Source organism: Melospiza melodia, chromosome 1 (genome assembly GCF_035770615.1).
Source record: "Melospiza melodia melodia isolate bMelMel2 chromosome 1, bMelMel2.pri, whole genome shotgun sequence".
NCBI classification, from domain to species: Eukaryota; Metazoa; Chordata; class Aves; order Passeriformes; family Passerellidae; genus Melospiza; species Melospiza melodia.
This window is the reverse complement of record NC_086194.1, coordinates 102,022,814-102,037,109: the sequence shown is the minus strand read 5'-3', so window position 1 is coordinate 102,037,109 and position 14,296 is coordinate 102,022,814. Positions and strand designations below refer to the sequence as shown.

Genomic DNA, 14,296 nt, shown 5'->3' with positions numbered 1-14,296 from the left:
GAAAAACAAGCTGTGAATGTTTCCAGCAAAAGACCAGGTTAAGTGCGGGAAGGGATTATTACCAACAGCAAAATCCTGGGGATTGAAAAGAGGTAGAAAAGTAAAAATTACTACTAACCCCTAATTCCCTCTTTGCTACTCCTTTTCAGGATTCAAATGTGCACCTAGGATGATATCAGGGCATTAGGAGAGGTGTGTGTCTAGGGAAGGGTTAAAGAAGTGATAGGAAAGCAGAGAAGAAAGGTCTTGCAGAGGGGTAGCCAGGCATTTAAAGGAGCATGAAGGACATTGTCTTAGGACCTGAAGGCAATACAAGGGAAGAAATGTGTTTGGGCTGGCATGAGATAACCTCCAACACCATGAATGTTCCCCAGCCATCATCCACAGCCACGTGCTGGGATCTCCCCAGCCCATCCACCAGCCTGCAACCACCCTCCAGGGGTCCTGGTGAGGGCACAGGCAGCATCCAGAGATGGCCCATGCCTTGGACAGCTTGTCCTGAGACAGCCGCAAGTTCTGACATGCTGGGTGCTTTCCAACAGCAAGCGGGTCCCAACAGGCATTTATTATGAGGGAAAACAAGCCACTTACAGAAACACAAAAGTACATATTTTGCTGTTTTGAGGCACGGCAAGTGCTGCAGCCTAAATAACTCCCTGGAGTTCCTGTGGCTAGGAAACAAGTGGATGCTTCACACGCAGTCATTTCCAAGAGAAAGATGTTTCCAAGCCACAAGGAGGCTGCACTGGGCAGCACTGAGTCCTGGGGTGAGGGCCATCTGCTGGGGAAGGAGCTTGGCTCTGTGGCAGCAGGGACAGTGCAGCAGAGAAGTTGCTCTCTGGGTCACCACGGTGTCTCACACCCAGGCCATCATGGTGCCCAAACCCCGAAGCCCCTTGCAGGCTCCGACCCTCCTTCCCTCCTTCCTGCCATGGGGACCAGGGCCTAGGACTGCCCTAGGACTTCACGGCAGCCTCCTCACCGCGTCCGTCCTCCTGCCGCCAAGGGCAGCCGACGTAGCGCAGCACGGCGCTGACAGGGCCGCGCTTGGCGGGATCCAGAGCCAGCAGGCTCCGCAGCATGCCGGCAGCCTCGGCCGTCAGGCGCCTCCAGTGCCGGGGCACGTCCTTCTCCAGGCCTGTCTCCTGCCACTGCACGAAGTCCTCAAAGAAAGGGTCCTCTGGCAGGCTCTGCTCCCAGGGGAAGTAGCCGGTCAGCAGGCAGAAAAGCAGCACCCCAAAGGCCCAGGCATCCATGCTGGTGTCAATGGGCACCCCCTGGGCATCAGCAGTGTTGCTCAGCTCGGGGGCAGTGTAGGGGATTACCCCGGCCACCAGCTTGAGCTTGGTGCCCTTGGGCCTTGTGAGGCCGAAGTCAGTGAGTTTGACGAGCCGGCAGTCGGGATCAAAAAGCAGCACGTTCTCGGGCTTGATGTCACGGTACACCAGCCCCCGGCTGTGGATGAACTCCAGTGCGCTCACCAGCTGCTTGGCACACTGCTTTGCGGCCGGCTCAGGGATCCCATCCTGGGCAGGGAGAGAGACAGGCGGGATGGCACACATGGGGCACCTCAGCAGCCCTGCCAGATGGGCTCTCACCTTAGTGCTCTGCACTGGAAAACACCTTCACATTTCTCACCTTGCAAGCCCAAGGCTGCTTAAGTGCTGCAGACCCCAGATAGATCCACAGCCATTGCCTTTATCTCCTTCCCTCTGACCCAGCCAGCCTCCAGAGGGACCAAATGCTACAGCCCAGTCCCCAAGGCCTTGTGGCAACACTCACACGGGGTTTGATGATAGAGATGAGGTCTTTGTGCAGCGCTGGTTCGTAGAGGAAGCCATAGTACTGGCTGGACTCAATGGCAATTCCGAACATGCCGATGATGGCAGGGTGGGTGGCGAGGGACAGTGCTACACAATACTCATACAGGAAGGTGTGCAGCTTGGTACTGGCTTTGGGTAGCAGCTTGAGGGCCATAGGAGTCCCTGGGGATGGGAAGAGTGAGTTTGACTCCTCTGGAAGTACACCAAGGCAAGACAGAGCAGCCACAGATCTAGGCAGTCACAGCCACAGGGAGGTCTCTATTCCAAAGCTTGTGTGGATATACTCTGTGGACACCAGGTCTGGGAACAGGCACTGCAGCTGGTGTGAGTTTTGAGCCCTGGGCAGAGTAGGGGCATTCAGGATAAATGGGCCTATCAGTCTGAGCTGGGACTACTGGGGAAGAGCAGTGTCAGGGCACTCATATGGCCAACGCAGGACCTTCATTCACACCCTCTGTCCATGGGCCTTAGGGCACCACTTCGGATCTGGCTTGGGGCTCTGCGACTGAGCCCTGTGGTGGGACTGCTGTTTCCGTCTATACCACATGCATGTTGGTGCATATCTGTGAACTCTCCTGATCCTGGCTTGTGGATTAACTTCCCAGCTTGACCTTGGACCTGTTTTATCACTATAACCTTGCCAGATAATCTGGGCTGCCCCCTGGCATCACCTGGTCCCTGGCTGGATGTCACGGGATAGTCCCTAGGTGGGAAGGTCCCCATCCTGCTGGTCTCCCTGGGGATCCTCCCTGCCGTACCTGGTGTCTGTCCCCAACGTGCCACCAGCGCACCCCATGCGCCAGTGAGTGGAGAGGCACAGTAGTTGACAGGGTGCAGTCAGCTCCTTACCTCTCTGCCTGTGGGTCACTAGCATCACGTGGCCATACTTGCCCCTGCCCAGCTCCCGAACAACCTCATAGTGCTCAGCCACCTCGGCGCGCACCAGGCTCTGAGCCGTGATCTCCAGGAGCTCCTCCAGCTTGGTGGGTGCTGCTCTCTCTGGCACTGCTGCGGTCACAGCTGAGCTCTCTGCCATCGCTGAGTGCTGCAGGAACACCACAGCCAGAGTCAGGAACATCACAGCACGCTCAGAGAAAGTCAGATCAAACATGCAACACAAACCATGCCATGGCGTATTTCTGCCACTTGGAGCCTGAGCACTCTTGCTGCTGTGCTAGAATTGAATTTGCACTTTTATACAGCACATCTCTGGGCAAAGCCCCTCACCATAGAAAAGGTCTCTCTATTGAAGGGAACCTCCTCCAGCCCCCTAATCCTTTTGCCTAATATTAGACAACAGGCAAAACATTAGCAGAGTCCCAGATTTTCAAGTACGATCCAGTCACCTCTCCTTGCTCTCCTTAGCCTACTGCAGCAAGACCTCGTCTCTCTACTCAAAATTCCACCTCTAATGCTTACTGGAGAAAGTCCTTGAGTCAGCAGATGAGACAGATCTGTCCCTTAGGACATGTGACAAAAGGTAGAGTGTCCCAGGAAAGCCAAAGGGAGCTTAGTACCTCACATGCCTGATGACATTTCTGACCAAAAGTCATGCCTCTGTGCAGCCAAGTAACTTGTACAGGAAGTAACCTAGGACATCAATGGCATTTTGAGCTCTAGCCAGCTGCTTCAGGCCCATTTCAGAGAAGTGGTTTTTCTTTTTTCCCAGCCAGCCACAAGGCAGCATTTTAAGGCCTCTGTGGCAGCACTCTCTCCCTGTGCTCTGAACAAAGCACTTTGGGCCTGGGAACAGAACCAGAGTCACCGGATGGTAAATGCCAGAAGGTACTTCTGGAGACCTCTTGCTGCAACATCCTGCTCAGAGGAGGGTTAGCTAGACCAGTCCAATTTTAAATATCAGCAAGGATGGAGACTTTACAGCTGCCATGGGTAACCTGTTTCAGTGTTCAATCACTTTTGTGGTAAAAAAGATTTTAACTTCTGCTTAAATAGAAATTCTCTTTCAGGCCCACTGCTTCTAGTTCTGTCACTCAGTATCATTTGATACTGTGATACACCTGGTTGTGTGTTTTTGCAGGTGTTCATATGCATCAATCAGATGATCCCCTCTAAACCTGATCAAATCCCAGCTCTGTTACCCTCTCCTTCTATGACAGATACTCTCATATCTTAACTGTCTTCACAGTCTGAAAAGGAGACTCTCTTCTCTTCTGCAAAGGAGCCCCACTGCTGCTAAATCCAGTCATTCTTCAAAATACAGAAATTTGGAAAAAAAATAATTATTTAAACCTGGGAAATCTACAACAATGCTGGATTTCTACAGGAGCCTGGGACCATTTGTGGGGAAGCTACTCTTCCCTTCCCTCTCTCCTTGACTGCATTTCTAAATTTTATCCAATTCAGAAGTGCCAAGTAATTGGCCCTACTTTTTTTGCAAGAGTAGAGCAATAAAGTGAACGAGCCACCTTGTAAGAACAGATCATCCAGAGGATATGGGTAGAGTTTCTTGAGAGCCTGTGACCTGCGGGTCTGATCAGGGCTCCTTATGAAGGAAGCCCCAGCTGCAGTCACTCCAGAACAGTTTGCAGACTTTGGCCCTTGCTGCCCTTGGAGTCACGAACTACAGGAGAAAGTCCGTACTTGAGAAAATAGCTGACACATTCAGGTCTTTCTTTGAGATGCCACTGTGATTAGCTAGGAAGGTAAGTGAGGATCAAATTTGGGCCACTGCTGAGTAGAGTTTGTCTAGATGCTCTGCACCTACTTGTGATACCTTCTAAAGTGTCATTTTCCCTTTGCAGACTGACAAGCACTGAAGAGGAGGTCAGCAGGGCCCTGAGCAGCATGCATTCACCATTTGGCTGTGCTGTACTGAAGGCAGCAGGCAGAGTCCTATTCAAACCTGTTCTTTCCTCCACTATCATTTCCAGGCTTCATCCCTGCTAAAGCTCTTGTTTCCAGGCTGCTGACTGTGAGAAACTGTATTTCCTCAAAAGAATCTCTAATTGCAGCAGTAAAAAGTTCACATCCTTTACACCATCACGAGATACCTCTGAACCACCTGAGAAGCTGAGGGGGATCTAGCCTATGGAGATACAATGTCTTAGTCCAGGTAATGTTATTCTGGTTCTTCAACCAAAATGACTAATATCCTTAGTGCAGAAAAACACTTCATACATGTCAAAAGCCAAAGACAGTGTGATCCCTGTATAACAGAGACAGTGCTATAATAGAATCACAGAGGTGTTTAGGTTGGAAGGGACCTCTTGAGATCACCTAATCCAAGTCACCTGCTCAAGCTGAAGCAGGTTGTCTAGGAAGGTGTTCAGCCAGGTCTTCAATATCTCCATAGATGGAGACTCCCATCAACGATCACAGCTTAGAAGAGTCTGGCTCCCTTTTCTTCATTACCCCTCATCAGATATTTATATACCAGTAAGATCCCCTCTGAGCCTTCTCTTTTTCAAGCTGAAGAGTTTCAGCTGTTTCAGCCTCTTCTCATATCAAAGATACTCTATTAAAAATGGCCTTGAGCATATGACATGCGGGGTCCATTTTCTTGTCTGACCTTCTACAGGGCCTTAACAAAAACCAAATAACAAATAGCATCTGGGGCATCTCTTTCAAAAAGTCATTCAGGCTTGATCCAAAGACAGTTGGTCAATTATAAATGCTGGTGTGAACATTCTTGCTGTTAGGTATTCTGTTAGGTATTAGGTATAACCTAATCTGAATTTACCTAACCTGCTGCTGAAGTTTCTCAGATAAAGAGGTTTCTAATACCTGTTAAATTTCTCCAGACCCTTGCAGGGTTTATATGCACTGTGATCAGAGGTATGACCACAGGCTATGAGAACATATTTTCAATTAATTACGCTGTGTGAAACTACAAGAATGAAGCTCAGGCTATGCATTTAACTGATGCTTTACTTAGGCTTCCCAAAGCATCTCTCACGCTGTGTTCCTGTAGTGCCTACATCAGTTAGTTGAAAAACAGATGTGATGCTGCCACAAAATGTGGTCACATTCTGAATTGAGAATAGGCATCTCTAAGCTCTCTGATCAAGACCCCTGTCAGTCTTCTTATTGATTCAATGCCTTCCAGCAACTTTCTGTCTAATTGTCAAACCAAGCTCTCAGATTGTCCAATCTGCTTGTCCAGCTCTCAGATCTGTTTCAGAGTTCTTTTCTAAAGTCTCGTCATTTTTCTCCTCCCACCCCCACATTAAAACACCGACTGTCTTGGGGGCAATGCCTCCTGTCACACATTCAGCTAGAATTCCCCCCTGCCTCATGCTGTGGCCTCAAGGACTGACACACAGGCTGGACTACCTTATACATCCATTATGAGTCCAAAGTTCTTCCAAATTACTGGGGAACGTTGGGGGAAAAAAACAACTTGCTCTTCATGGAGGAAGTCCCTTTAGATGTGCTGCCTACCTGGTTTCTACTTGAATATTTTTGCACTGTGTTTAGTGAAGCACATTTTGCTCAAATGGATTTAGTGCACCAAGTAATCCAGATCAATTCACCCAGTTGTTATCACACTTCTGCTTCAGGGCTGTGTAAGGACCCCACCTGCAGGCACCTCCCACCAACCTCTAAATTGTTGGTTTGAAGCAGTTCTCATCCTGGTATTGGTTCATACAGCAGCTGCCAGAAAGGTCCCATTCACTGGTCATTTCCTGAAAGTTAGGTCCCATTCACTGGTCATTTCCTGAAAGTTATCTGTACAAATTCATCCTGGCATTGGTCTAAACTAAGAAGCCACATATTTTTAATTAATTATTTAAAAGCCCAGTATATAGTGGAAAATTCCATATTTTATTGTTATTCTCACCCTATACAATTTTTTTTTCAATCCTAACTGTGTCATCATACTTTTATCTTTGTCAATGATCTTGAAGGAAACACTGAAATCGTCCAGAAAAATATTGCAAATGGCACAAAAAAGGGTTTGGGTAGACAATGCGTTGCTTGGTAAAACTGCAACTGTGTACATGCATACACATACACAGATACAAAAGCATCCCAAATGACCAAAGAAGTCAGGATTTTAGTGTGGCATTGGATGAGTAACAGGGGGGAAAAAAAGGCAAATAAAGTCATACTAATCAGACACATCTAGTTTCTTCATGCTGCTTAATGGGCACTACGTAAATCCAGAAATGCAGATTTGGAATAGCTTCACTGCCTTTGCAGGCCTTAAAACATTGGATGATACAGAATTGCAGTAGAAATAATCTACAGCGAGATAGATACACATCTTAATGTTACAGATACAAGTCTAAGAGCATAACAGATCAAGGGTTACTGATGTTACAGATTTCACTTTTGCATTCACTCTGCTAAAGAGAATGCCTGAAAAGATTCAGATGCAGGAAACATCAGCAGTGAGAGGCAAACTAACATTTTCCAGATGCTAAATTAAGAAAGTAAGCATCACTGTAAACAAAAGAAAACAAACAAGAAAAAAAAAAAGTAGAGACAGCTGTTCAGTTTCACGTAGGCTGAGATGATTGTAACAAAAGAAGAGATCTGTTCTGAGGCGATGTGCCTCTTACAGTGAACTCCAGTTTCTGCAGAGGTTCCTACATACAGATGCAATGAGACAGTCTGAAATTTAATCTCCAAAAATCAGCTGAGTTAGGGAAGCTGTATTTCTGAAGAGCTGGCCACCTGTTAACAGCTTCTGTACAATTGAGAATATCACACACCAGTGGAATTTGTATTTTTATAATAAATTTATTTTTCTGCTTGCTCTGCTTTGTATTCTTTTTTATCTACCTTTTTATGATGTTTCTTGAAATGTTAAAAATCCATTGATACGAAGAAAGCCTGGGTAAATTTCCTGAATTCTTCTGATAGATCAACTGAACCAGTTACTGGATGTTTTCTGTCTTTTTAATAATATCAGTGAGCCCACAGTTGAGCAAGCTACCTCTGGTGTCCCCAGTTTGGCAGAAAAAGGACAAGAGACAATCATGACAATGGCAAGAGGGCTGAAAATTACAGGGGAAAATTCCAGGGGTGCTGTCTTTGTAACTTATCAAACAGATGGTGAAGTTACTCTATCATCTGTATACACTTTTCAGAGTACTGGAATTTCACTAAAAGGGGCTCTCCCAGTTAGGCAAAAGCATTATAATAAAGCCAATAGATGAAGATGAAGTGAGGCCATTTCAGACCTCCGCTGTGGTGAGCATTCTGTGAAGAAGGATATTTGCCCCTAAAAGTCTCATCAAACGTTGTGGAAGAATATTCTTCCATCTTTCTAACTTTTGGTCCAAGAATGGCATTTTTTTTTCCCCTAAAAGGTCCACTCCGGTGCAAACCTGTCGCCCCGTGCGAGGCAACTCAAACCACGTCTAATATAACAAGGGATATGAACAGATTACCCCAACGTTTGCTTGTGGCCTTATTGCTGGAAGATTTATGAGCTTCTTTCTAAAACTGGTCAGCAGGCTAGTGCTTAATCTCTCTGCAGAGAACGGCATGACTGTGCCGGTAGCAGAGCTGCTGCTCCGGGCAGAGACACCCAGCAGTGTCCCCGGAGAGCCCCGCAAGCCTCTCGGGAGCATGCAGCACACCACGGGCTCCGCACAGCAGCCTCCTCGGACAGAAACCGGCAGCAATCTCACTGGGACCGAGCCACATCACACATTTCTCCCAACCAACCCGCCAGGAGCACAGCACCATCCCACCGAACACAAGTGGACACAAAGCGACCTTCCAGGGCAAAGCCACCAAGGAGCTCTCCATCAGCCCTCTGCGGGAAGCGGGTGCGCTCCGCACTGTGCCGCCACACCACGCTCGAGTCTCCAAAACCTGTTTGAGAGGGGTGTGTGCCCCTTTCACACGCCTGTCCAGTGTCTTTCATCCTGCCACTGCTGTGACTTCCCTTCCGCCTGCGCTGAGCTCTCACCTTGTCCAGCAGCGCAGCGCAGCCAGCCAGCCGCGCTCCCCTCGCCGCAGCCGCCGGGCTCAGCCTGCGCCAGCAGCCGCCGGGGCTGCCAGGAGCTGCGGGGCCGAGCGTGACGCTCCGCCCCGTCCCCATGGCTCTGGGCCTGGGGGCACGCTGGCTCCCCGCTGAAGGTGACCTCCCGGAGGGAAGGAAAGAGGGGAAAGGGAGAGGAAAGGACTATCCCGCTACCCTCTTAATGGAGGGGGATGTGTTTCAGGAGTCGGGGCGGGATTGTTTCTGCTCTAGCCATAGCATTGTAAACCCCCGGGGAGCCACTGGCAGACCCACCTTGTTCGGCCCTTTGCTCCAGCTTGGGCTCTCGTTACTGCTGAAGGAGCAAAGCAGCTCCCTGGGCTGGAACAAGGTCCTTGCTCCAGGGCTGTGCCAAGTAGGAGTGTGTTCCCAATGGCAGGGATCAGAACGACCATGGGCTGCCACTGCTCCTCCTTGGCTACCAAAGGTGCCCGTGCTTGTGAGCATCAGAGACCAGGCACAAACCATGGCTGGCTCAAAACCCCTCTTGGGACCCAATGGGCCAGGGTCCTCACACACACCAGCACTGCAAAGCATGGTGGTGGAGCTGAAATTATTAATGATAACTGTGATGACTTGGGAACACTTTAACTATTCTCAGAACCTGTCCCAGAGCATAGTCCTGTACCAAGCCCTTCCTTCTCCCACTTGAGCATGGACATGAAAACAGCTCCTGGATGCATGGACACCATGCAGGCCCTGCATCTTGGCTCTTAAACACAGATTTTTTTTTTTTTTTCCTCAAGGAAGTGGATCAGTTTGTCTATCTGCCAGCAGCAGTGACATGGGTGTGTCACAGGACTGGCCTCCCTGTTCCCTAGAGCCAGAGCTATGCTGGGCACTTGCAATGATGAGCCCTGGCACTCCCGGGGGTCAGAGAATTGCAAGGAAGGCTGGGAGAGGTGAAAGACAGCCTTAAGAGAAAAGAGCATCCCCCCAAAAACATAAATACTCTGGGTCTCCAGCACAGGACTGAACCTTCTCATCTGATCTCAGAAGGGACAATAATTATGCCAAGGGCTTGTCACTCAGTGCTCTGCCCTCACAGAAGGGTAACAAGGTGAGATGCACTGGACTGCTGGCACAGGCCTGTGAAGAGCCAGTCTGCTACCACTCAGAGGAGCTGCAAATCAGAGGGCAAGAGGAGTAGCACAGTCAGGCTTCCAGCTGTCCCTCTGCTTCTGGATGAGGGGTGGGGAGTCAGATTGTTTTGCTGATGACCTAAAGGTCTTGTGCCATTCAAGCCTGTGCCTTTACACACATTCTGAAAGGCATGATTGGGAACAGCCTTCAATGTGCAAAGTCCATACAGGCAGGAACATTACAGCTAGGGGTGATGTGAGTGTACCAAAGAAACCTATCCAATATCCAAGAACTCAGCACTGGGATAAATGGTGTAGTGTAACCACTCCTCTCCAGGAACAGAGACCCTGTATAATCTAGTCTTCTGGTGGAAAGTGTGAGACTATTAGCTTTACTTGAGAGACAAGTCAGAACTGAAAAATGTCCCTGGGGACTTGCTATAATTTACAGTAACAACACAGTGCTGGGAAAGCAGCCCAGGTTCCCTGACTCCCCCAGTCCCTCTCTCTTCTCCAGTCGCTATCTTAAATATGCTTCCAGATATAGGAACAAAATACAGTAGTCTAGTAGTCTTCCCTATTTTCCAGTTAATTTTTTGAAGGGCAGAATCCCACCATTATCCATTCCTATTGAGACAGGCACCTGCAGGGGGATTTAGTTTAGAGAAGAGACCTCTTCCACAGCCTTACCTGGAGTGCACTGACAAGTAGCAATCTCACTGAGGGCTCACTCCTGACCTGCCATTCATCCACAGGGCTTGTCCTGCATTCCTCATTACCAGGGAATATGTCACGTACTGTGTATCACATGCATGTTTGAGAATCCCTGACCTCCACTCCCTGAGCACAGGACAGCTGTTGGAGGCCCCAGAGTTGCTGCACTGCTAATGAAGTCCACACCAGTGCATGTCAGGACCTCTGTAATTTAACACCTACACCTCTCTCACCCACACTGCACACATTTTGTCCAGCTGGCAAACAAGATGTTGGTCAAAGTCAACACTGAGAGAACACGGAAACATGATGTAACCAAAACTGCCTTAGTGTCTTGGAAAGTTTGGTCCCAGGCTGTGGAGAAGTTAGAGCTAGGAGGAGAGAAGGGTGTGGGGAAGGTGTTTTTTGAGGTCTTATTTTGCTTTTCATGATCCTGCTCTGATTTTATTAGCAGCAAATTTAATTAAAATCTCTCATTCAAGAATGTTTTTCCTGTGACAGTATTGGTGAGTGATCTCTCCTGGTCCTTATTTCAATCCATGAACCATTCGTTATATTTTCTCTCCCCAGTCCAGCAGTGGAGGAGGAGTGATAGAGGAGTTTTGGTGGGTGTCCAACATCCAGCCAGAGTCAACCCACTGCTGTGACACACACAAGCATTGGGGACGGCCTATGATATGTAACAAGCACTGTATGAAAGTGCATCATTTTCCTCCTCTGAATTATGGTTGGTTTAGCATGATGAATATCCTGTCTCCTGCATGTCTGGCTCAGATAGGCAGTACACAGAAAAATAATAGAGCATGAAAATTTCCAAGAGCCAGACATGGCAGCCAGTGTCACAAAGTCATAGCAGTGGCAACTGCATGAGGAACAGCTGGACTAAAGCAACTACAGTAAAGGGACATAGTCAAGAAGGGCTCTCCTTTTCATCCTTTTTTCTCTCCCCTTATTGCTCATCCTCAGCATATACACAGCAGGCTGTTTCACTCACATCAGAACAGCGGCAGCTCTTCATGTACAGGCATACACAGCTCTAAAGGCTCGGGTCCGATCTCCTAACAGAGAGGGCTCTGTAGTCAGATGATGCCAGATGTATGGTTGCAAATTATACAGTAATTTATAATTACTGCCCTTCCAAAGAGAAATCCACCATGTTCCGTCAAGTACCTTAAGAACCACGGAGGGAACTAGCTCTCCCAACACACTTTCAGCAGGACACTCAGTTTCTCAAGTGTTGGCTTAGTGTGAATAATTTTTCACAATGACCCTGCCTAATGACTCTGATGATTTCCACAGCAGCTGGCTGAGGAGGTCTGTACTCCTGTTTCAGGGTGACCCAGTCCCACACAGGTCTTTACTTCCCATTCTCTATTATCAGAGGCTCCAAAAGATTTAGGGGCAGGAAGATTTGATGCCATTTGGACCCAACAGAGCACTCTTTGGAGGTGTGGAGGCTCATCAGAAGGGGTGTGTGTGAAAGTTGCTGAAATATTAATGTCAGGCTCCTTTACTTAAAGGGCTTAAAATGGCACTGCTCTTTTAATATAGTAGTCTATGGCAATGTTCCATTTGTCTCTGTATTTTCAAACTGACCACAAGCAACTACTCCGAACTTCTGTGACAGCAGCTTTTCAGAGCAGTCATGATCCCTTCATTTCCAGCACTAAATTTTGCTCAGCTTTTTCAGATCCAGTTCTGTGCCTGATGCTGGGGAACCACTCTAACTTTCCCTATTGCCCTTCTGCTCCTTCTGTTAATAATTCTGTGAGCTGCCAGCACTTTCCTCCCCCCAGCCTCAGCAGGCAGGCCAGTCTGCAGGGTACTACAAGGTGTGGGCTGCCTCCCAGGAGAGCTGGGGCCCTGCACTCTCCCTGGCACAGGCAGGGTGCTCAGAGGAGTCCACCAGCTGCACAGACCATTTGTGCTCTGAGGTCATTCAGTGCTACCCCATCACTGAGGAATCTGCTGGCCGCCTTCCTGGCAATGCCACACAATGTCCCACCTCGCTTCCCAGCTAACACAACAGTCACACTGAGCCTGGGCCCTGCTCCCCAGAAGTGCTTCCCAGCTATGTTCCCCTTCTTTGTCAAAACCCCTCACACCTGAAACCTCTGGTCACCTACTGAACACCACACCTGCTTCAAAGCATTCTGCTCAGTCCCACTTCAATCTACTCCCTTCATGTTGTTGTTAGGTGCATTGGGTGCAGAATGATTGCAAGAGGCAGTGCTAATCCAATGGAATCCAAGAGCACTGCTCCCAGTGCCTCAGAGGAATGCTGGGGCAGTGCCCTTCCAGCACAGGGACAGGGATCCACAATTGCAGTATTTTTAACATTTCCCATCTCTCCCAGCCTGTCCACCAGTGCTTAAAGCAATATAAAATATCCTGTAACCATGGTGTACATCAGCCTTTTCCCTGAAACTTAATGGCTTATTTGTCACCATAGTTACAGGTAGGGACTGTTCAGGAGGCAACTCAGCTTGCAGCTCCCACCCTGGCCTGGTAAGGTGGTGCCACTCCAGGAGGCTGAGTTGGCTGGAGCTCCAGATGGTTTAACGACAGATACTGTGCTATCAACTTATTTCAAAAGTTCCATACCTTCTCAGTGATTTCTCATGTGTAGCTCTTCAAAACACTGACTCCACCATCTTCACAGCCCAAACAACAAACTCCAACTCTCTCCTCACCCAGCTAACCCACTCTTTTGTAGCACTCATCTTCTTATTGGACACAGCTGTAGCCTGTTAAGGGCAGGCCTGTTCCTAATCTTTGGTTATTCCTACAGCTGCAACTCCTCAGGTGTGAGATTACCTTCTGCACTATTTTCTTACATTCTATTCCTCCACAATACTGGGAAGGGAAGAGTTGTAGTGAGGTCTTGCAGGAAAAAAAGACAGCCTTGCAGAAGGAGAGTGGACTTGGGTGGTGGGTCAGGGACAACATATTTTACTGGGAAAGTTTTCTTCTGTCAGGACAGAGAGATGAGACAACTGTTCCTTAGCATCAGGTATCCAGGAGACAAGAGAGAAAAGGCTGGCAGGACAAAGTCTCTCCAGCCAAGTCTTGTCCAAGTTTCCTACAAGGAGCATGCAGGCCCAGGGATGGACTTGGGTTCAACTGAGAGTCCAGATCATCAGGTGGGCTTGTGGTGGCAGAACAGGTCCAAGGTCCAGGTGAGAAGTTGGTTTGTAGGTCAGTATCATTGCTGGGGGTTGCAGTCAGTGCCAGTCCAATGATTGCCAGGCAGGTATGAGGTCAAGCCAGGAAGTTTGTTCAGTTGCCAGGGACAGACAAACAGTGAATATGGCCATGCATAGCTGGGAAAGATAGACCACATGACAGCTCAGGCAGGGACCAAAAGCCCAGGGCTGAGGTGGAATTGGTTTCTTGGTCCCTGGGAAGATGTTGAGGTGGGAGATCCAGGAGAAGCTGGTCAGGGCCATCAAAACTTATCAGTACCCTTGAAGCAAGGCAAAATGATGGTTCCTGCCTACCTCTCAATTCTTTGGCAGCTTCTTGCCTGCCTCTAGTAATGGTCTTGAAGGCAAAGGCTCCCATTCCCTGAGGAAGGCTGACTCCTTCTGTGCTAACCCTACCTCATTTCTACAGCTTCATCTGCACAGAGAAGAAGGCCAGCATCCCGCAAAATGTCTTCCACCAACCAGCTCCTAGGGACAACTGCTGCTGGGACACTGTTCCCGGTGTTGCTATCT

The 14,296-nt window shown here is 48.7% G+C and overlaps 1 protein-coding gene across 3 annotated transcripts; it reads right to left on the bottom strand.

Annotated features, from left to right (window-relative positions):
- Nucleotides 1–545: 545 nt before the first annotated feature.
- LOC134421664 (serine/threonine-protein kinase SBK2-like) lies at nt 546–8,761 on the bottom strand. 3 transcript variants are annotated; one of them, XM_063162863.1, is made up of 5 exons: nt 8,710–8,750; nt 6,384–6,469; nt 2,673–2,868; nt 1,783–1,985; nt 546–1,526 (listed from the first exon to the last, which is right to left on the bottom strand). In XM_063162863.1, exons 3-5 carry the CDS (start codon nt 2,857–2,859, stop codon nt 957–959), a joined length of 960 nt encoding a protein of 319 aa, XP_063018933.1. In that variant the 5' UTR covers nt 2,860–2,868; nt 6,384–6,469; nt 8,710–8,750; the 3' UTR covers nt 546–956. The 3 variants fall into 3 exon arrangements, with proteins under 3 accessions (XP_063018933.1, XP_063018927.1, XP_063018922.1); XM_063162857.1 differs by lacking the exon at nt 6,384–6,469 and having other exon boundaries at nt 8,710–8,761; XM_063162852.1 differs by lacking the exons at nt 6,384–6,469; nt 8,710–8,750 and adding an exon at nt 8,514–8,594.
- Nucleotides 8,762–14,296: the final 5,535 nt, after the last annotated feature.

Excerpts from the sequence above, each read along its gene's own strand:
- LOC134421664 (XM_063162852.1), bottom strand. The coding sequence starts at position 8,546 with ATGGAGAGCTCCTTGGTGGCTTTGCCCTGGAAG. Across the intron at positions 2,869-8,513 it reads TGGTGGCTTTGCCCTGGAAG|CACTCAGCGATGGCAGAGAG; the intron begins GTCGCTTTGTGT and ends GTGTTCCTGCAG. Across the intron at positions 1,527-1,782 it reads TCTCTATCATCAAACCCCGT|GATGGGATCCCTGAGCCGGC; the intron begins GTGAGTGTTGCC and ends CTCCCTGCCCAG.